The sequence below is a fragment of the Rhinolophus sinicus genome, chromosome 12 (assembly GCF_057876585.1).
Source record: "Rhinolophus sinicus isolate RSI-liver-muscle chromosome 12, RSI-T2T, whole genome shotgun sequence".
NCBI lineage: Eukaryota > Metazoa > Chordata > Mammalia > Chiroptera > Rhinolophidae > Rhinolophus > Rhinolophus sinicus.
Window position 1 is genome coordinate 56,747,592 of NC_142512.1, and position 21,632 is coordinate 56,769,223.

A 21,632-nucleotide genomic window follows, 5' to 3' on the forward strand; every position below is an offset into this window, starting at 1 on the left:
TCCCCAGCCTTCATGGCCGCTTCCCAGAGGCCAGATCAGCATCTCCTCTCCTTCCAAAAGCATCTTATGTCACCTGCGGAGGCTCCCAGGCTGCGTGCACTACATTTTTAAAAGGCGTCAGAGCTAAACAGATAGGCCAAGTGAGCGTCCCCTCCCTGTTAGTGCCACACCGCAGTGGGGCATGGGGGGAGCAGGGAGAGGTCCACTGGGCACCAGGTGGGGCCACTTCCTCTCTGTCTCTTGCCTGGCCTGGAGGTGGCTCTCTGACCGTCATGATGAGGTTTGGTGTGTGGTGGGGCAACTGTGATTGGGGGAGCAGCCAGCAGCTCCATCTGGATTGTAGGGCTCTGGCTGGTGAGCAGGGCTGGTGGGGGAGAGTCCCCCCCCGTGGTGGCTGTGTGGGTGGCTGCCTGGCAGTGGAGGCAAAGGCTGGGAGGAAGGCAACTGATGAGAGGAAAATGAGGGCACAGGAGAGGCTAGAGCGGGGAGAAGACACGGCTGGGGGGTCCTACCCCTTGCCCTCTGGGGCCTCTCCCTCTCAGGGGGGCAGGCAGGTGAGCCAGCAAGGGGACTCCGGCACAGAGCCCCTGCTCTGCCCCTTAGGAGCTCTGGGACTGGGCAGGCCGCGCCCCTCTCTGTGTCTTGGTCTCCCTGCTGTCTAGTGGGCCTTGCTAGAAGGGTGAGTGGGACCCCGGTGCAGTCTTGGAGGTGGTGCCCTCCCCCTGGAGGTGCCACCAGTATTCCTGTCCTGGGAGCCCCAAGAGCTGGCTGACAGCACACAGCTGTACGTACCCCTGCCCAGGATGTGCCCAGAGACCTGGTGAGGAGAGAGCTGGGCCTCACGAGGTGCTGCTTCCCTGGGGATAGGCAGAGAGGCATGTGGGGGACCTGCGTGGGCCCCCCTTCATGGATCACAGTCCCTTGGCCCCCTCTCTATGCTGAATGTCTTGAGTCCTGTGGTCTTGAGGCCTTAGCCTGACCACAGAGTTCAGAAGCGAGCACGGGTCCAGCTGCACCCCGGCCTTCTCTCTCACCCTCTGCCTGTGTGGGCCTTCGTTTCAGGGGGCCATAGGTGTGGAGTGGGGGCTCCCAGGGGTGTCTGGGGCTTCTTACCGGTTTGACGTCATGGGGATGGGTGTGGGGACCAGCCCTGCTCTGAGGCTCTGGGAATCGCAGGGAGCCTCAGCATCAGAGGGAGGTCACCATCGGGGCTCCAGCAGGTAACTTGTGGCTGGAGGTGCCCACTGCGCTCTGCTGGGGATGGGAAGCTCCTGGATCCCCCTTGGGCTCCTCACACTTGGGACCCTGCTGCTGCATCCTGGGGAGTGGGGTGGGGAACTGCCTGCAACAAACACTGAAACGCGCCAGCCAGGTGCCCATTCTTTCAGAAGGAATGCTTTTGTGAGCCAGCGTCCCTTTCATCTTGAATCTGTGTGAGTGTGAAGACACTGGGGGCCAAGCTCTGAGCTGTGAGTGTACCTGTGGTTCCTCCTCTCCCTGCCCATCTGTGGGGGTGACCCCTCCTGGTCCTCAGCCCCCCAGCCCTTTCCCTGCAGGGCCTGAGCAGGACCCTCCAGCCAGCCTCCTCCTTGCTTCCGCTTTTCTGCACCTCCAAACCCTGATCCCAGACAAGCACCGGTGTCCAGACCTGTAGTCAGTTCTGGCTGATGAGAGTGACGCTCAGTGAGGATGGATGGGCTGGGGACACCCCCAGGGAGGAGATCGGAGGGGGGGGCGGTCAGTGACTTGTGTATGGGGCGGGGCTGTTCTCTGTCCTCTGAGGCTCGGTCCTGACTGAGCACAGGCACTGAGCACAGGCGCCAGGGGACCTACTTGGAGGTCAGCGCTGTCCTTCCCACTCTCCCTCCCCCCATCCCCAGGTGCCTGTCTGTTGACCTGACCCACACAGATCTGCTGGGAGGCACAGGTGGGCTGCTGGCCGCCCCGCAGGGTGCAGGATGGTCCCAGGCAGTGATGAGTTGGAGCTGTGTGTCCTCCACAGGCATCTCCGACTTCAGGTCCTTCCCGCCCCCACAGGGTAAGCCCTCAGCACCGTCCCCAGAGCTCAGCGTGGTCTCTGGGTCTCTGCCTTGCAGACCCTCCACTCCCTTTCCCTCAAGCTGCCTTGCCCCCTCTGCCCCTGCCTCTCCAGACCCTGTCACTCCCTTCTCCAAGCACAGCTCTCAGGTCCCTGCATCTGCACCTCGGTGGCCTTTGGCCTTTGTGTGTGTGCTCAGGAGGGCACTTTGCACTCAGAGTAGCACAGGCCCAGGTGCCTCCTCCACGTCACGCCCCATGGGCCGTGGCAAGCGGTGGCGCCAGAACCCAGGTGTGGAGTGGAAGTGAGGATGGCAAGGCTGGGGCTCCCTCCCACCTCCTGGCCTCAGTGGCACCTCACAGGAGGTTGATGGCAGAGCCCTTTGTCCCTGGCCTGTATACACGGCCCTCCTCGCCCTGTACAGGTTGGAGGGTAAGGAGCCGGACTCCGAGGTCCCCTAGGACACACAGGGTCTGCCCAGTGGAGCAGCTGTCCTGGCTGGTCGGCCTGCAGTGTGCCATGGCCACTCCAGACAGCAGATCACTAGTGGGCAGTTTGCCTGAAGCCAGTCCCCTTTTTTTGCATCCCTTTGGGCCTCCTACAAATAAGCTTTTAATTTATTTTAAATTAATATTAAATTTAAACCTAAATTGTAATGCATCTTTAGGCTGACTCTTAAAGAGCCCTTAATGTGTGTAGATACAGACAAAATCGAGAAAAATTGGAAGGGAGCACAGGAGGCCACTCACACCCTTCATAACCCATTGCAGATTGGCTGATAAATACCTAGTAGAAATCCAAAATTATTAATTCGGAAGGGCCCTTGGGTGGGCGATGGGTAAACAACCCTTAGAATGCCAACCAAAAGGGAGGGGCCTGGCACAGGGACCCTGCAGGGACTTCCAGGCTGCTGTCCCTGCAGTGGGCAAGGGCTGAAGTGAGCCTGGGCCCTCCGTGTCCTCTCGCTGCTGGCTGGCTGGAGGCCTCTGGGGAGTTTCCCTCTCCTTCCCCACACCCTTGACTCCTTGCATGTGGCCTGGCCAAGCCATTGGAAAACTTTCTCCCTCTCAGCCTCTGTCCCCTGGTGTCCAGCTAGGTGCCCCTCCTCTCTCCAGAATCCCGTCATCACTTCCTCATTGGCAGCACTGCTGTGGCCCGTCCCCTCTGGAAGCCTGACCCCTGCTCAGTGGAGGCCCCCCAGGCAAATGTGGACCTGCTCCCCGCTGGCCAGACAGTGCTGTCCAGGGTGACGCAGCGTCATCTTACCATGTCTGCTCTGAGCGGTGCCACCAATAGGCCCGGGAGTTGGCACCCAAACAGCCACGTGGCCAGTGTGAACCACAGACCTGAGGCCATTGTTGGAGGCAGGGGTGCTGGGGCGGCTCGTGGCATCCTTGCGCTCCAGGGGGTCGGGGTGAGCGTGGGTGACCCTGCACAGTGCAGACACTCAGTAACTGTTTGTCTAATGAGTGAGCCCGGTTAGAGTTTCAGTCTCTGGACAGAGCGCGGGGCTCAGGCTGTGGCTTGGGTGTCAGGGATGTTTGTACCGTCTGGTCTGGGCCGTGCTTCCTCCCATGGTTCCCATGCCAGCTGCCTGTCCCAGTGCGGTCAGCAGGAGCCCTTGGCTTACCTGGGCATTCTCCCGACCTTCTGGGGCCCCTGCAAGTCCAGGGCAGCCCCTGGGCAGCCCTGCCGGGGTCTAGGTCCCGCTGGGCAGTGGGGAGCTGGCCTTGGGCCTGGCTACTGGACCAGGTGGCTGGAGGGTCATGGCACATCTTGTGGTCTCTAGATCCCCAAGGCTGTGTATGGGGTGCCACCTGGGCTGCCCCTTACAGAGCACCCCCCTCTGGCAGCAGAGCCTTTTCCGCACACAACACCTGCTCAGAGCCCAGTGTGTGAATCTGGGCGAGGGCTCGGCCCAGGGCTGAGTCCCCTGCCACCCCCTGCCTCTGGGGCAGGTGGGGTCCAGGTGGCAGAGGCTCAGCAAAGCCACTTGCTTGCCCTGTAGTCACGTCAGGAGCACTGAGATAGAAGTTCAGGGCTGGCTCTGCCCAGGTGCCTCCTTGCTCGGCCCCGTACATTCCTGCCTCAGATTTGGGGGGGGGGGCACAGGGCTGGGCACTGGGTCTTCTCTTTGTTACAAACTCCTGCTGGGCCGCCCAGAGCCCCCGGATTCCCTGGACTGGCCGTCCCTCTGTCCTCACTCCGGAGGCCGCCCCTCCTGCTGCCCCAGGACTGGTTCTCTGTTCTGGGGGCCTCTGGAACTGCTCACCTCGCGAGTTCCTAGAAGTGCCGTAGTTTTACCGCAGAGAATTGGTTTTCTTTCTGCTTGTGCTCACCGTCTTTAGGTATTAACATGCTTTATGTGTCTATACTTCGAAGGGCATAGGGTGGTGTAGCCAGGTATGGGGTACAGAGGGGTGGCCAGTTGGAAATTTGAGAATGTGGCTCCCTGGAGGTCTCTGCCCGGGTGTTGGTTCACAAGCTGTCCCCCCGTGGCTGGGGGTGAGCGAGCTGGGAGTGCGGGCTCTGGGTGTGGGGCAGGACAAGGCCCGTCTCCCCTCGGGATTTCCCCGGAGTTGGGTCTCACAAGGCGTGTCATGGGCCAGTCACGCTGCTGTCTTGGGGGGCACATGGGCTTGATCGGCAGCCCCGGGCGCCCCCTGCCCAGCTCCCCACACCCCTCAGTGGCACAGCTGCTGAGGAATAAGGAGCATTTTCTGTTCATTAGACCGTCATCCCTGCCTGTCAGCGCACATCCCAAGAAGCATTTGCTGCCTTTTGCGTGTCCATCACCGTTTGCCTTCCTCTCCGTGCCCCCGTGCTCTTCTGTGCACAGTACCCTGGCTTCTCTCCGCACTTTCCGGTCTCCCTGCTTCGAGGGCCCCCAGCCCCGGGGCAAACCCCTGAGGCTGGGAGGTTGGTCCTGAGCCAGACCCTTGCTGAGGCTGGAGAGTGGTCACACATGGGCCTGACCTGAGGCTGGACTGGCTTCCAAGGGGAGTTGGAGCCAGGTGGCCGTGTCCTGGTGTCCCTCTGGCTACTCTGACCCACTTACCTGTGGCCCCACTCTTTGGGGCACCCAAGTCAGTCCATACCTTCCTGTTTCTTTCCTGTCTCTCTCCTCCCACCCCCATTTCTCCATAGGGTTGAGTTCCTGGGACCCTGGCCTAGTCCAGTCCCCTTGCCTGGCACCAGGCCAGGTGTGGCAGGCGGTAGATGGGTGCTCAGCCCCTCACAGGCACGGCTGGCTGGACAAATGTATGGGTGGATGGATGGATAGACAAGTGGATGAATCTGCAGGATTGGGGAGACCACAGGATGGTGGTGAGCCTGTCCCCAGGCGGCCTCCACCCAGCACCTGCCTTCCCACCCAGTTTCTCCTGCTGTGCCGACCCTGGAGCCTCTGCTCAGTGCAGCCACCGATATCGGTGTCGTGGAGCTGGGCAGGAGGAGGAAGGGCACACCCACTGGACACCAGTGCAGTATCAGGCTGTGAAGGACACTACAGCTGGGGAAGGGCAGGCTCACTGCCCACGGGCACAGGGCCGCCTGTGAACCCAGTTCCTTTGGGGCCCCTCCTGTACTGGCGTGGCCACACCAGACCAAATCCCATGAGCAGACCTGCCCAGTGTTGCGGGGCCCTGTGTCCCTGTCCAGGATGCCCTCTTCCTCTCCCTGCCCACAGCTGAGACGGGCACGTCCAGGGTCAGCTCAAGGGTCTGGGTCCAGGGCAGAGGTGCAGGACAGCAGGGTAGGCACCTCCAAACCTGTCCAGGTGGGCTCCCCTCTGAGGGGACAAGCAGGGCTGGGCGTATGTGTGCTTATATGTGCCTGCATTCATGTGTGTCTGTGTTTGTGTGTGTGCATGCGTGCCCCGAGGTCCAGGCCGGCGTGCTTGCCGCCGGCTTACTTCCAGGTGGTAGGAAGGGAAGGAAGCTCCTTGCCTCTGGAGGATGCTCCTCCAGCTGGGAAGGTTTAGAGGGGTGAGGCTGACCATCCCTGCTCACCGCCCCTGGGCCCCCAGGAGTGTCCTGGAAGGGGAGGTGCTGGCTGCCGGCCAGGGACAGTGAGAGAGAAGGGAGGCAGGAGATGAGAAGGTGTGAGGAACAGGAGCAGGGTGGGAGAAGCCCTCTGCCCCCCCTCCCCACCCCCGCCTGCCACCCCACCCCCTCTCCGCCTGGCCCAGGGCCCCTCTGAGTCACTCTCAGCCCTGAGTCTGAGGGCGGCCCCAGTGGGGAGTGTTGGCCTCCCCCACCCCCAGCCAAAGGGCTAAATTTACCCTTTTAATAAGAACCAGACTTACATCCGATTTTCCTTTTCTTTTATTAGTTCTGGGCTGTTGGTGGTTGGGCCCATCCCCTGTCATCATTGCCTCCCCGTTCAGGGGGCCGATGGCTCAGCAACCACAAAGTTTTCCTATTATGGCCTGAGAGAGACGCTGCCCTTGGGCCAACTGGAGCTTCTGGAAGGTTCTCCTGGGCCGGCTGACAGGGGCCAACTGTGTGATGCACTCTTGTTTCTGGGCTGCTCCCATCTCCCAGGGCTGGGCTGGCGGGGGCTCACCCATGGCTTCCCACGCAGTTCTGGTCCCCCCTTGCCTCCCCCTCTTCTCCTGTCCGTCCTCTCCCTGTGCTGGTCCTGCCACTTTCTTGTCCAGCCACCTTCACAGAGCTGTGAATGGCGGCCGGGGTCATTGGGTGGAGCCTCAGGGACTCACAGTGTGGTAACTGAGGGGTGGCTTGTACAGTGACACCCCGTGGGTGAGGGGACTGCCCTGGATCTGGACGGCTCCTGGGCCCTGAGAGCCTGCCCAGCAAGGCTGGCTGATCCAAGAGGGCTTTGTGCCAGTCTCAGGACTTCTCCAGCTTGAGAGGCCGGGCTGCTGTGGGGAGATGGGCCCAGCCACGCAGCCTGCCAACTGCCCCCCAGAATCCATGAGACTCCTGGAGCCACATCCAGGTCCAGAGGAATGAGGTCTGAGAGATGCAGTTTGGTGCAGACTGGAGGCCAGGGTCCCCTTCCACCGCAGGTAGAAGTGCCACTGCCCCAGGGTGCAGAGGAGGTGGGTGGGACCCAGGGCAGCAGTGGGCTTGCCGCCTGTCCCATGCCACCACGGGTCAGGCAGAACCCAGGCTGACAGCCTTTTCCAGGTTCTGGGCCAGTGAGGGACCATTGTGTTGGAGGCCTGACCCTGGGAAACAGCGTCTTTGAGGAGCTGCCGAGCCCGAGAGCACACTCAGAGCCAGGTGTGCTCGTCCCTGTCGACGTGAATGCTCAGCCTGCACCCAGACGTGTGCATCTGTGCCTGTGTGATGCCCAGAGCCAGTGGGTGCCCACACCGCCTCTCTGCCCAGAGGCACCGCATGTGCACACACACACCCCTTGTGCCTGGGCCACCTGTGGGCGAAGAACATCCCTGGGTGGTATCTGGGAATGCAGCCTGGAAACTCGTGCACACCCACAGTGGGTCTCGCGTGGCAGTGTGTCGTGGTCTCTGCGGCCCCTGCTGCAGCCGCTTTGGGTTTCCTGGTGGGGGTTGTCCCACAGCAGCCCCTCCCACCAGGACCTCATCTCCCCATCCCTGTCCCTTTGCCCCCATCCTTCTGGCCCATCTGTCTGGCCACCCACCTGCCTCCAAACAGGCTGGACCGAGGCCTTTCCACTTTCATCCACTCAGGACACCCAGCGTGGACCTTCCTCTTTGTCCCTAACTCCCCTGGAACGAGAAGAATGTGGGCCAGGTCCACATGGTGGGTGGTTGATCCTGCCTCCTCCTCCTCTCCCTTCAGCTCCCTCTGGGGCCTGGCTCTGCTCGGGAGAGTCACTTTGGAGGCCACCTGTCCCTACAGTGTCTCAGCCTCACCTAGTGTCGTGGGGGAGATCCAGGGATGGCCCTGGGGAACAGGTGTCCCCCATGCCCAGGCAGGCTCTGCAGGGGGCTGAGGGAGGCACGATGCTAGGGGAGCGGGAGCCTGTGCAGGTGTGAGCGGGAGGGTGGGAGCTGGTATAGGAGGAGGGTGCTGCCGCCAGACACAGAGCCCAGGGAGCCCTGTGCCAGCCGCCCGTCAGCTGGGCTTCCGGAAGCAGCAGGAGCGCTCAGCCTGGGAAGGGGCTGCTTCTCAGGAGTGGCCGCCAACCATCTCAGTGAGGCTTTTCTTTTTTTTACAACCCGTTTCCCAGTTTCCAGAAAAGGAGGATGCGTGTCAGTGGCTCATTGAAGTCACAACAAATGCTCGCTCCACTGCGGCTCTGTGATCCCACCACTCTCCCAGCAGTCAAGGCCCTTTGTGCTTCCATCCCTCCTCCTGCTCCCTCAGCCTTCAGGCTGGGGTTGCAGTGAGGACCCAGGCTTCCCGGTCCCCAGCCCAGGACGGCCTGCAGGGACGCGGGGCTGCAGGGAGAGTGGGGTGAACGGGCACAGTGGGCGCCTGCTCCTCCAGCTCTGGGTGCATGGCGTTGCTGCCAGTCAGACCTATGGGGGTCTCCGTGGCCACTGCCTGGAGGCCCTTCAAGGTGGCACCTGGGCTCTGGGCAGGAACACCCTCAGTTTCCCTCAGGGCTGCCCAACATCTGTGGACCATCATGGCCGAGGCAGGTGAGCCTGGTGACAGGTTGGCAAAAGAAGGCCACACAGCCCTTGGCTTTGCCCAGCTGCATAGGGCCACCTCTACCACCTACTTGGTGCTAGCTGCTCTGCACAGTGACCCTGTGAGCAAAGGCTGGACTCAGCAGTCACTTGAGATTCTTGGGGTATCGGCATTCCAGCCTGGCTCCATCCAACTGGGGCAACCAGGAGGGAAGTGGCCTCCACAGCCAGGGTCCAGGTTGTCGGGGCCTTGGGGTGTGGGTACAGACAGGCCTCCAGGGGTGGGGCTGTGCCTGAGAAGCTGGCTGCCAGGGGGGTGTCAACCAGCCCTCCTGGGCGAGCTGGCTTCCGGAGTGGTTTTCTCAGCCAGCCTGGGGCCCGGGCCAGGCCTCCAGCCCTCCATGTGCACTAGGCAGAGCTGAGGCAGGGCTGAGGCTGTGGCTGCAAACCCTGGCCGTCCAGCTGGGCAGTGGGGCAGCCAGCGGGGGGGCTGGTGCTAACTACAGAATGGCCCACCTCAGTGTCCCTGCTGACACCTCACATAGTCCTAAACATGAGCCATATCTCCATGATGAGAGCTGAGAGATAACCCGGGGGGGTGGCCACCTTGACCCTGCACACTGGAGTGGACTGGCCTTATTCAAACCCCAGCCCGGGCACTTGGGACCATGGGGCACAGAGTAATAGTGCCCTGTTGCTTTGTCAGCTGCTTGGCGGGCCCGCCACCTGGGATGGTAGTGACACGAATAGTGAAGTTTGTAAAGCCCCCCCTAGTGTAGACAGTGGCAGGATACGGGCTTCTGGCCCAGGGCCTAGCCTGAGAGCCCCTGTCCCTTCATGCTTCTTGGGGCTCCCACTGTCCCTTCCCAGGCTGGTAACTGCAGCACTCCGTGGGCAAACACCTTGCCAAGAGGAAAGAAGCCTGCAGCCTGGATCCCGGGCAGACTTGGCCATGCAGCCCTGGCCCTGGCTGGGGCCCAGGCTGCCTCTGCTCAGGCTCTGTCTGGGGCTGGCTACTTACTGGTCAGCAGGCGGGGACTAGGGAGGTGGCAGCCAGGTATGCCACGGCTCTGCTGGCTGGGCACAGTGCCATTTCCAGACTCCTCAGAGGTGGAGGTGACAACGGGAGCCAGGATGCTGTGTCCAGGGCTCAGGAGCCGGCTGGGATGGGGAGGCTCCAGGAGCCAGCAGTCTCCCCCTGACACCCACCACAGCAGTGCCCGCCTGGCAAGGCCTGTAGGATCCTTGCTGCTTCCAAACTTCTAGACCAGGACAGTGCAGGGGAGCTGGAACCCTTCTCAGCATGGGTCATAGAGCCCCACGTCAGGGCTGGCCTGCTGGTCAGGGAGCCCCTGGAAGGACCTGTGTCTTGGGCTGGGGTTCCAGGAGGGAGAGGCCACCTAGGCACCCAAGCGGGTCTCCACGGTGAACCTCCTTGTGTGTTACCTCTCGAACACTTTACAGCGAATGTGTCAAGACGTAATATTTACGTGACAAGGCTCTTCTGTTTCAGTGTGATAGGAAAGAGGAGTGGAAATCCCCCCGGGCGGCCTGCCCAGCCTGAGGTGGGACACTTGGGGCCCTGTATGCCACCCACATGGCTGGGAGAGGCCGAGTGGTGGTGGCAGGGGCCGCCCTGGAGAGCAACGGCAGGCCCTGGGGGGAGCCCAGGACTGAGGCCAGAGGCCGGGGAGGGCTGGGCTGGAACGCTGTCTCACCCCCACACTTCCCACACTCTGGGGCAGGAATCCCTTCCTAATGGACTCAGAGAAACCAGCTGTAAGGAAGCACCCCAGGAGGGTTCCCTGAGTTGGGAGACAGGCCGGCATGAGGGGGAGATAGGCCGGCATGGGGCAAGGTAGGCCCCAGGCTTAGGGTGTCTGGCCACAGCAGGAAGCACAGCTTGTCATTGGTGTGTCCCCTGCTTCTTGGAGCAGGGACCGGGTCTGGCTGAGCAGGATCCCCTCCTAGGATGGTGTCAGAATAGGGCGCCCATGAGTATCCCCACCTCAGGCCAGAACGAGTCTCCTGGGAGGGGGCTGATTCCCTAAGCCTCCTGCCCAGATCCCAGTTTAAGGGTCCAGTAGGGTCAGACACCCCACTGCGCCTCAGGCCTGTTCCCCACATGCCCCTGTGCCTGCCCCAGGTGGGTGGCTCTTGGAAGCCTGGGTGGAGGGTCTTCAGAGGCTGCCTGCTGCCCCTGCAGGGGCCCTGCGCATGCGTGACCCTCGGAGGGAGCTCCTCTGAGCCTCACTTCCCTGGGATCCGAGGACCAGCCAGCCCTGTGGGACTAGCCTGGGGCCTGGCCTGCTGCCCCACCGCCCTCGTGTGGGAGCACTCAAGGTGTGGGGTTCTCAGGCCAAGCTCCTGGAGAAATCCTTTATCCAGACCCGACTTTTGGACACGGTTGCTTCCCACTGTCCCTGGGAGTAGCAGGGTGGGAGGGACTTTCCTGGGAGGGTGCGGGGGTGGGAAGGCCTGAGGGACTTGGGGCGGGCCTGGGTGAGGCAGGAAGAAGCCTCACTCATCCCCCAGGCATGGCCCCCCTCCCAGGGTTGCTGGAGCCCAGCAGGGGCCGCCCTCCCTCTACTGCCCTGCTAGTCCACCAGCCCAGGAGGCCAGCACTTCCCTTCCCAGCCCAGCATCCCCTCCCATCGTGCCTGTGGTCTGGCCGTGGCCCATGGCAGTCCCAGCCCTGCGGTCCGGGAAGTCCCTGGCTCCTGGGCCCCTTCACCCGCTGCCCCTGGGTCCCCTCAGGGTCTCACTGTGGTCTGACATGAACCACAGAGGTCAGCTTGCATCCCGGCCCCGGCCAGTGCTCACAGACCCCTCCTCTTCTCCAAGGTGCCTAGGAGAGGAGCCTCCATTCACACATTCCACTCAGGAACAGAGGAGGGAAGCTGCCAGGGGCCCACAGGGGCAGTCCCTCCCGCTCCCCACTCTGGCCTCCCAGCCTCTCTGCTGAGTCACCCTGTGTCTGGGAAGCTCCAGGGCCAAGCCAGGCTGGATGAGGCATCACAAATTCACAAATTCCCCCTGCCTCCCAGGCTGGGAAACCGCTGCTCTGACTCACCTTGGTCCAGGCCTGCAGCCCCCCAAGCCTCCAGAACCCCTGCACACCCTGACAGGTCCCTACCCTCAGCCCCATGGGACAGTGAGCCTCCAGGTCCCGGCTCCCCATCCCTTGGGATGGTCCCAAGCCAGGCTCTCTGCTGGTGGAACGGAGGTGACACAGTGCTAGGATGCCCTGCCCAGGTGGGGCCGAGCAGTATGGCCCTGGACCGCCTGCCGGGTGCCAGGGTGCTCTCTGTGCTGGGTGTGTGTGTGTCCCTCCTGTGCAAGTCACTGGTCGTCATGGAAACCCAGGCAGTCTCACTCAGCCTGGCCTTGGCCACTGGCCTTGGGCAGGGAAGGGACACAGTGGTGGAGGGTGCAGGTGGGCGTGGAGAGCTGGGGCCCGGGCTGCTGGGGGAGCGGCGCGTGTCCTGGGAGATGAGTAGCCACCTGCCACTCCGTGCCTGGTCAGGGCCTGACCTTGAGCACCCCCAGGGTGTTTAAAAGCACATTCTCAGGCTCCTCCTGCCCTCTCCTGCCCTCTGCCTCAGTTTCTCCTCTTGTTCACCAAGGATGTGGCACCCTAGTTTGATGAGTCAGTTTAACTGGACCTGGGGAGAAGGTTGAAGACCTCACTGTGGGGAAAGGCCAGACCCCAGTGCCACCGGGGGTGGCTAGAGACTGCTGGGCTGGCAGGGCTGGGCCCTGCTGACCCTGGGTCTTTCTAGGAGCTGTGGGCAAAGCACCCAGGCAGGTCTGCCCACCATGCAGCCTGGGAGAGTCAGCCCTGCCTCCTAGGAGAACGGTGCATGGAGCAGTTTGTTTCCTACGGGCTCTGAACAGGACCTGGTACCTGGTTGGTAGGGGTGGGGTGGGGTGAGGGACATGGAAATGACAAAAGTGCCATTCTTGAGGGTTTTGCAGTGACAGGAGGTCACCAGGGTCTCCAGACCCCAAGCGTAGCCGTTGGGCTGTGTGGGCAGCTGCTCCCCCCTGGGCTTCCTGGATATTGGAAGACAATAGCCTGGGGAGCTTAGGGCCTGAGAGGCACCCGCTGAAGGGCTCCTTGGTGGGGATGCGGTGCCTGCCCACACTGACCCTCGCCCCTGTGTCCACAGCCAGCAGCCGCCTCATGGGGACCACTCCGGCCTCCCCTTTCATGGGCAGCTTCCTCTCCGGCAGCCTGGGCTCAGCAGCCCCTGCGCACCCCAGCGGACCCAGCCCGTCCCCCTCGGAGCAGGCCTACCGGGGCTCCCACTCCGCCACCTCCCAGATCTGGTTTTCACACTCCCATGAAGGTAAGTCAGGGTCTGGGCTCCTAGAAGCCCCTGAGGCCGGAGCGACTGCCCGTGGTGCCCAGGGCCAGTGGCAAGGCCAGTGGCTCCCCCGCTCTGGCCCACGAGACCCTGCCAAGCACTCTGGCGAGGGGCTGTGTCCCTGCCTTGGAAGCCCCCATGGGAGAGGTGGTAATTGGTTGGAAACGGGGTTGGGCCTCTCTAGGCAGTGGTCCTGGCCAGATGTGCACCACAGATGGGCAGAGAGGGGGAGATGGGAGTGGGTTGGGAGGGCTCTGGGGAGCCGAGGAAATGTGAAACACAGCTGGGCCGGCCAGGCTGGGCTGTGCCCACTGCCCCAGACTTGGGGAGGCCTGGGTTCCAGATGTGCCAGCTGGGAGGGAGGGGCGGAGAGGAGAGAGCTGTCAACATACTCAGGCCGCCACCCTAGGGGCCTGGCCTAGAACAGAGTCCTCGCAGGCCCCCAGCCTCCCCACAGCGCATAACCCTGCACACACAGTAGGTGCCTCATAAATGCATGTTGCTCTCAGGCCACCTGGTTGGCAGAAGGACTCCTGGAGGCCATTCGAGGACTCTGGGGCTCCCTCAGTTTTCCCAGGGCAGGGCATCCCCCCAGTTCCCTGCTATCTGCTCAGTCCCTTGGTACTGTGACGTGGATGGCAGCCTTGGGCCCCAAAGTCACTTGTGGTTGCTGGTATCCACTCAGCTACCTTGTCCCTCGCAATGTAGGAAGGGTTAAGCCCAGCGGCTGGCACGTGGAGCGGTAATTGCAGTTGGCATCGGGCACAGAGGGCTCTCCGCTCCTGGCACTGGCACTGTTGTAACTCAATGACTGCTGAGCGGCGGGCGTGTGTTTGCAGAGCACGGACCCACACACCGCAGCCGCCGCCTGAGTTGCAGGCAAGGAGATTAGCGCCCAGCGCTGCTGGACAGCGAGAGAAACCTCTCTTTGTGCAACAAGAAAGGGGCTGTTTTCCAAACAGGACAGGTGACGACTGAGGGACAGTTGTTAAAATAATCTGGGCTTTAAGTGCCGTGCAGAGCACACATGTTGGGCCGACGATAAGGAATGGCTCTTCCCTGGTGAAGGGGAGGCCACTGGCCCTGAGGACCCTGGTGGGCAGCGCAGGCTCCCTGGCCCAGATTCACCTCCGCCACCCGCTTCCTGAGCCTGTCCTCTTAGCAACCTCCCCAGGGAAGAGCATGTGTGCATGGTCCAGGCCCTGGTGTGGGGCTTCCCTGGCCGGCCGTGGGTGGGCCCCACGCGCTCCTGGCACTGTTCACCCCCTGCCCCTTCCTGCCCCTTCCATCTTCTGTGTCTGCCATCACACGCCTGGCCCTGGCAGGAGCCCCTGGCTCCCAGGATGTCTGCAGGAGGGAGGAGTGTGGCTGAGCATGGGGGGAGCAGGCAGAGGCCTGCAGTGGCCATGTGGGACCACCTCAACCGAAATAACGGCTGCTGCCCCTCCCTGGCGCAGCCACAGGTGCGCAGGCACACCCAGGCTGACTGATTTGGTTTCCCCTCCTTGCAGCGTTGGGCCCTAGTTGGGGCCTGGGAGTGGCAGCAGCTCTGTCCCACCTTGGGGACCTCGCCAGAAAGGAGGGCGGTTTGTGGGCAGCGCCACCTGCCCTGGGGCCCTGGAAGAAGGTGCCCCTATCCTGCCCCTCTGGGGGCTGCTAGGAGTGCAGGGTGGGCGGCAGCCTGCAGACGGCACCCCCAACGGCCTCCTGCCACTCACTTCCCCTGAGCCAACGGCTGCCTTGGTGGAGTAGCTTGCAGCCTTGGGGCACCCCACCGCCCTCAGCCGCAGCCCTAGAGAAGTCCCAGCCAGCTGGGTGGGAGGCCCGTATGGGGTTGGCACCGTGGCCTGTGCCCTCTCCTGCTCCCACCTGTCCTGCCTCTTGGAGAGGCAGCTCCTTGGAGGCAGAGGCAGGGCTTGGTGGTTCCACCTCTGAGGATGCCCAAGGGCTAGCCGTCCACCCAGCCCCGAAATGCCACTGGCGCCTCCGGGGTGGACATGCCCACAGTGTAGTGGGGGAGAACTCACGTGATGGCATGGTGGGCGTGGTGGGCAAGTGCAGGTGGACGCAGGACAAGGGGAGGCAGGATGTGGCTTCTGAGCTGCCCACCCAGGCTCCAGAGCAGGCAGCTGAAGAGGCGTGTGGGGGAGTACCCCCACCCTGCCAGGTCCCACCTGAGGGGAGCGAGTGTGTCTGTCCCAGGGACCATAACAACCACACACCTTCCAGCTGTGCCTCCGTTTACCCCCTGGCTGTGTCCCCTTCTCTGCCTTCAGTTCAGCTTCCCCGCCCCGGGATCCCCTTCCTGCAGGGGATCCCCTGCCCTCCACCCTGCCATGTGCCTGCTGCAGCCTCTCTCCCGGCAGGCAGGCCACGTGGTGCCGGCTGCCTCACTGTGGGCTCTGAGCGGAGAGGCCAGCGGGCGGGCGGGGCGATCGAGTGGCAGTGCTGGCTGGCTGCCCTGGCAGCATGCCTGGCTGCTAGTTTGACTGGGTGCCAGCTGGCTCCCCACATGCCGGGGCCTGTTTCTCTGCCGTGTGTATTGGGGGGAAGGGGAGCACGCGACATGGCCGGAGAGTGGGGGCCGACAGGCATGGTGGGCTGCCTGGGCGAGCTGCTCAGAGTCTGGCTCTCACCCTGGTCCATCCACTTCCTTCCACCAGCCCCAGGAAGGGCAGGAAAGCAGGTGCTCCACAGAGCATAGCCAGGGCTGGGCCTCTGACGGGTTCTCATGTTCAGGGCAAGGAGGCCAGGATGGGGGGGCCAGGTGTTGGGGAGGGGTCCGGCTGCCCCCACTCTAGGCACGCCCCCCCCCTCTGTTGGTGGACCCAGCCTGCCATGTGGGGACAGCTGCCAGAGTAGGGGCCAGCACTTCCTGCTTCCCTGGGGGAGCAGCTGGCGTGCAGGGGAACCTCCCTGAACATCTGGCCTGGGGCACAGCCCATGTCCAGCCCTCAGGCCTCCTGGCCTCCCAGGCTCACCAAGTGAGGGGTCCCGCCAGAGGCTGTACAGTCCCCTCTGGAGCTTAGGGTGGGGGTGGGTGGCGGAACTGGTGGGGGTAGGAGTGAGCCAGTGTCCAGCCAGACTGCCCTAGTGGGTCAGGTCCAACAGGGGCAGGGCCCAGCACAGCTGGTCCTATTGTCAGGGAGCTTGGCCCCCTCCCTCCCCACCCCACCCCCCAGCTGCCTGGCTGGGACCACCCACAGACTGATGAAAGGCCATTCTGTTCCTGGGGGCTCAGCTGGGGAGGGGTGGGGGATGGAGCTGCTGTGCTCCGCAGCCTGGCCTACTCATGGTCTCTTGTGCCACCTGGAGGGGGAGCCTTGGGCGGCATCGGGCACACGTGCCAGTGCTGGCCCTCAGCCTGGCCAGCCTGTCTGTGTGAACCACACCCACTCCAGAGGCCTCGCCATCAGGCTGGACCAGGCTGTAGTGGGGAGAGGGGCTGCACCAAAGAGCCACTGGCACCCCTGCTGTTCCTGGCTCTCCAGCTTCCCCAAATACCACCAGCTCCCCTCTGTCCCTTGAGACCTCAGGGCTGGCAGAGACTTCTAAGAGTGAGCAAGAGACAGGAGCACATCTGTGGCTGAGGTCACAGCCAGCGTCCACCACCTCAGTGTGGCCTCAGGTCCTCCTGGCTCCAGCAGCTGCATCTTTCAGAACTGTCCAGAAGGGCTCTCTCCAGCCCCCTCAACCCTCTCAGAGGCTGGTCCCTGCCCGGGACCCAGTCCCTTTCCCCCAGACCTTGTCGGCTCCTCCTTCTCCTGGCCTATTTCCTGGGTGGCTAGAATGGCCTCTGAGTTCCACAGCACCACTTACCATCACCCCCCCCCCGTGCCCTCCCCTCCAGCCCTTGCCCTGCCTACCTGTCCCCCACCCAGGGAGGGACATCAGGCTGCTCTGAGATGTGGGGACAGTGTAGGGACAGGCCCAAGTTCCCCGGATCCCAACATGGGGCTCAGGACTGCCCTGCCAGACAGGCCCCATGCAGCCACAGGGGGGCCTGCCTCCCGCCCTCCCCGCCTCCCCCTCAGGGTCCCAGCCTCCTGCTGCCCCTCCTTCACAGCCCAAGCCCCAGGTCACCCCATTTCCCTCCTGCGCCTGCACTTGTCTAGGGTAGTTGAGGGCTGGTGCCCGTGCTGATGACTGTGGGGGCCAGCGCCCAGCAGAGGGCGCTCGGCTAGTCCCACCTGCCCAGCCTGGTTCCTGCAGCCTCAGGTGGCCCTCAGGCAGGGACCCTAGGTCCAGTCTGTGGCTCCAGGTCAGGCCAGCTGGCACACCTGTGGCACTCAGGGTGACTTCATTTTATCCCATTCCTGGCCCTGAGGTTTACTTCTCCCAGCAACGTGGTTATGTGGACAGCTGTTCACCCATTTTACAGATGAGGAAACTGAGGCTCTGAAAGGTGTGTGATAGGGTTTGAATGTTGAATCTGACTGGGAGGCTGTCCTCTCTTCTCCCCTCCAACTGGCTGCCCCGGTGTGGGCACCCCTGCTCTCTGAGCCACGTTTTCCTCAGCCTTCCCTGTGTCAGGAGTGGGTGTCTCCCTTCCCCAGCTCCCACTGTTCCCAGGGCCCAAATGCCTACAGCATGGGTCCCTGCCCACACCCAGGCAGTCGTGGGCCTCAGGACTCTGCTGTACAAGGCCCTGGGCCCCTTGCAAGGGGCATCTTCACAGCCCAAGAGCTGCATTAGTCTCAAGTCCACGACACCTGGCTGGGAGGCTGGGAGAGCCACAGTACCTCTGAGCCTCAGTTTCCCCATCTGCAAAACTCATGTAGCTGAATGACTGTTCAGACCCAGCGTGATCCAGGCACTGCAGCAAGCACCAACTGGGGGCCTCAAGCACTTGCCCGAGCCCCCTCTGTCCCCGCACGTCCCATGTGGCAGCTGTCCACTGCTGGGCCGGGGCCCTGGGTCTTCGCAGGGTTGACATTTGTAGTGGGGGCACATGTGTGGGCAGCCACTGGTCCGACTGGGCGGGAGAAGAAAAGGCCGGCTTTGCTGATATGTGCTACTCACTTGTGTGGGGCTGGCTCAGGTCATTTCTCGGCCCCAAGCCCTTGGGTACCCCCAGGCACGATGACTGGTGTGTGTCCAGTATGTCCTACTCAGCTGGCTTAGTGGCCAGGAGTTCTGGGCGGGGTGGGGCAATGGTGGCCCCTGGCAGTCAGAGCTTCTGTGTGCGGTGTTGGCAAAGGTTTTGGGGATCATACCAGCTTGCTCCCTGCTTCAGGCTGAGATTCCCAGCTTGAGGCCTGCAGCAGCCTGGCTCAGTGCTGCCCAGCCCTCAGGCCCCGATTCCCTCCCAGGGGCCTCTGCCAGGCTCTGCATTTCTGCTCTGCCGGCCAGGCCTCACTCCTCCCTGTGGAGCGTGTGCCAGGAGCCTGGGACTCCACGGATCGCCCGAATCCTGGGCAGGCTTCCCGCTGCTTTTGCTCCAGAGGCGCCGTGGGAGCCTGGCACCTTCCCCAGTCTCTCAGCCGCTCCTCTCGGCCTGGGAACAGACGGCCAGGCCCTGCACCTGGGGCGGCCAGGGTCAGTGTGTGTGTGGAGGGCCGGAACCAGGACCCCGCAGGCCGGTGTGGTGGGCCGACTTTGCCGGGATGGAGTGAGCCAGGAATCAGTGTGAGCCCACACTTAGACCCCAGCCCACAGCTGCGAAAGTCTGAGTTGTGGGCACGCCCTGAGGAGCTGAGCTTCCACAGCCCGCACCAGCCCAAGGAGGGGTCTCCCTCGGCTGCTCTCCATAAAGCCGTGTGCTCACCCCTGGGAAGCACAGCCTGGACACCCAGGGGCCCTGAGCGCTGAGTGTGAGGGGCCTGTGCTGGAAACAGGAGTGCTTGGCTGGGAGCAGGGAGGACATGGGGAGGGGGCTGTTGCAAGTTTACTCCCTTCAGACGCTTGAGCAGGATAGCAAGCGTCCTGCTATGCACTGCCGCTGCACCCTGGCACCCAGGGCAGACATGACTAGCTGCGTCATGGCTGCAGACTGTTTGAGCTGCGTGCGGATGCTCTGTAACCCAGCGTTCTGGGTGGTTGCTATCACTTAGTAAGCTCCTGCACTGCGATTGAAAGCCATCGACACCCTGAGTAGCAAGGGTGTCACCTGGGAGACAGCAGGCACCTGGTTTACCCAGGCTTGGGGTCTCCTAGGTGTCTCTGTGGCAGTCATCCTGGATGGAGGAGGCGGTGGCCTGCTGGGGCTCCACCCCGAGGGGCTTTCCCCACTGCTGAGTGCTGGAGAGTAGACCTGACCCAGAGGAGACGGGACCTCGGACTGGTCAGAGGGGCAGCTGGGGTGGTCCAACCTGGGTTCCTTGGAGCCCACCCAGTAAAAGTACAGATTCCTGGCCCCAACAGTTGGGGGGGGGGGGGCTCAGCCAGGTGTGTTGTGGGAGCTGCCATGCTGGGGCTTGAGGCTCGACACTGGGGAGAACGCTGTAGCAGTTCCAGTTGCAGGATCTGTGTGGCCTCGCCCTCCAGGGAGGGGTCCACGCTGTTTGTCCCAGTGGCATGAGGGGCAGGGGGTGCCTGCTGCAAAAGGCCTTGCCCTAGTGGTGTGGGGGCAGCCGGCAGAGAGCAGGGCAGGACCCTGATGAGAGAGTAGAGCCGCGTGCATCGGGCCCCAGAAGAGATTGCTGAGCCTGCAGTGTGTGGGCTGAGCTCTGTGGCCTGGGGTTGGGGGTCCTGGGTGACCCTGTGGTGGGAGGTCCCCTGCACCCCAGGGAACACTGGTCTTCTGGTTGGCTAGCCATGCACCCCTCTCTCCAGACCTAGCCAGGAACACCCGTGTCCAGCCTTCAGAGATACCCAAGAGCAGCCCCCAGCCTCCTCCAGTATGGTGGTCCCTGGAAGGGCAGGTGAGGGGAGGGTTGCTGCCTCCCCAGCCTTGTGAGAGAGGGTTTTGGGTCTGACTTGGGGCCAGGCTCTGGACATGGTGGGCTGCTATAGTGAACCCCAGGAGAGGGGAGGTGCCGTGCAGGGTGATGTGTGGGCTGTGACCTGCAGGAGAGGGGGGCAGATGTGGGCATGCTGGGGCCCCTCCTTCCTCTCCATCTGAGCAGCTTGCAGCAGGCCCTGGGTCCTGTCCGGCACCCCCCTTCTCTGGGGTCACAGGAGCTCCCCACCCACTCGTTTGTTTCCCCTGTGAAGTGTCCCTGCCTGCTTTCCCGTCCCCTCTGTCCTTCAGACCGTGTCCTCTGGACGGCCCCATCCCATGGTGGGTGGCCAGCTGACCCCTCTTCCTGCCTACTCGCCTGCTTCCCCCAGCACCCCTGACCTTCCTGGGCGTGGCCAGTAGAGGCCCCGGGATGCTGGGAGGGGCCATCGGTGTGGTCATCTTGCCTCTCAGGAGCCCAGGGACCTGCTGTGCACTGCCCCTGCCCAGACCCTGAGAGTTCCCGCTTCCTTACACGCCATCCGGTGTTCATGGCATTGACCCTTTGACCCCATGTCACTTCTGCCGTGGAACTGGGTTGAGCCTCCCAGAAACTTAGCAGTGGGGACAGGATGGGGGGCGTCCTCAGGGAGGCATCCACTCAGGCCCAGGGCCCTTCCCAGAGCTTGCCAGGGGACCTCCAGGGCTCAGGCGTGGGAGGGGCCTGGGGACAGCAGGTCTGGGGCCTGGCCCTCCACTAGGGTAGGAATTGGCACAGGTGCCACCTGTCAATTAGGGTGATCACAGTAGCCCCAACCTCAAGGGTGGGAGCATCTGGGAAGGGGTCCTGGACCATGCTGCAGGGTCAGAGCTCTGGCCCTGGGCCCCAGGGTGTCCAGCACCCCTCACTGCGGTGTCTCTGTAGCTGCCCTGCTACTGTGTCCTCTCCCCGTGCCCTGCACGCTCCCTGCTCCCTGACTACCTCTCAAGAATCACCCCCAAAACATTCTCCTCCAAAACAGCCCCTTCAAGGACCTGGCAGCCCTGGCTTCTGGCTTCTGGTCTCAGAACAGCTGCTCTGATTTATAAAAGTAATTTTTTATTTTCTTCTTCAATTCAGAGTGTTGGGGAAAAGAAAGGGGGCTTCTGTGTCTGGGCTGGGAGGACTTCTCCCCTTCCTCTCCCTTCTCCGCCTCCAGATCCCCAGACCCTCGCACTCCTCACCCAGCCAGCCCCCTGGCCCACACCACTTTCTGTTTCTTCTTCCATCTCCGTCTCCTACCCCTGCTTCCTCCCCGCAGCCCTAATTCCTGTTCTGGGGTCACAGAGGGTGGAGCCTCTGCAGTCCGGAGATGGAGAACAGGCCCCTGGTGGATTTCTACCCCCATCACCAGCTCAGGGTCAGAAGTGGAGGGCATGCAGGGGCCTTGCCCTCAGCAGTGGGGACCAGCGTCCTCAAGAAGACATTCACTCAGGCCCAGGGCTCCTCACACTTCCCCCAAAGGGCACTGGCAGGAAGGAACCCACCACTGGGCCAGCTGACCGCCTTCTCTTCTCCCCCCCAGAGGGCTGGTGGGCGGGAGGCGGGGACCTCCCGAGGGGTCACAGGGGGGTCTGCGCCTGGGAAACGAGTCTGGGAAGGAGGAATTTACAGACTTCTGTTTACCAAAACGAGGCCCGTAAAAGATTTAACAGCAGCCAATTAAAGGGGGACAGCTGCATGGTTTAACCACTCCCTCACACAACACACACAGG

The 21,632-nt window shown here is 62.9% G+C and overlaps 1 protein-coding gene across 7 annotated transcripts in view; it reads left to right on the forward strand.

The window, feature by feature from the left end:
* The window catches only part of BAHCC1 (BAH domain and coiled-coil containing 1), a 61,591-nt gene that overhangs the window by 12,703 nt on the left and 27,256 nt on the right, over positions 1 to 21,632 (forward strand). For all 7 annotated transcript variants that reach the window (XR_012492299.2, XM_088788895.1, XM_074320385.2 and 4 more), the window contains exon 3: positions 12,800 to 12,979. Coding sequence is in view for 6 of the 7 variants with exons in the window: in XM_088788895.1 (XP_088645021.1) it covers positions 12,800 to 12,979 (180 nt within the window). In the remaining variant the exon portion in view is untranslated. The remainder of the gene's footprint in view (positions 1 to 12,799; positions 12,980 to 21,632) is intronic.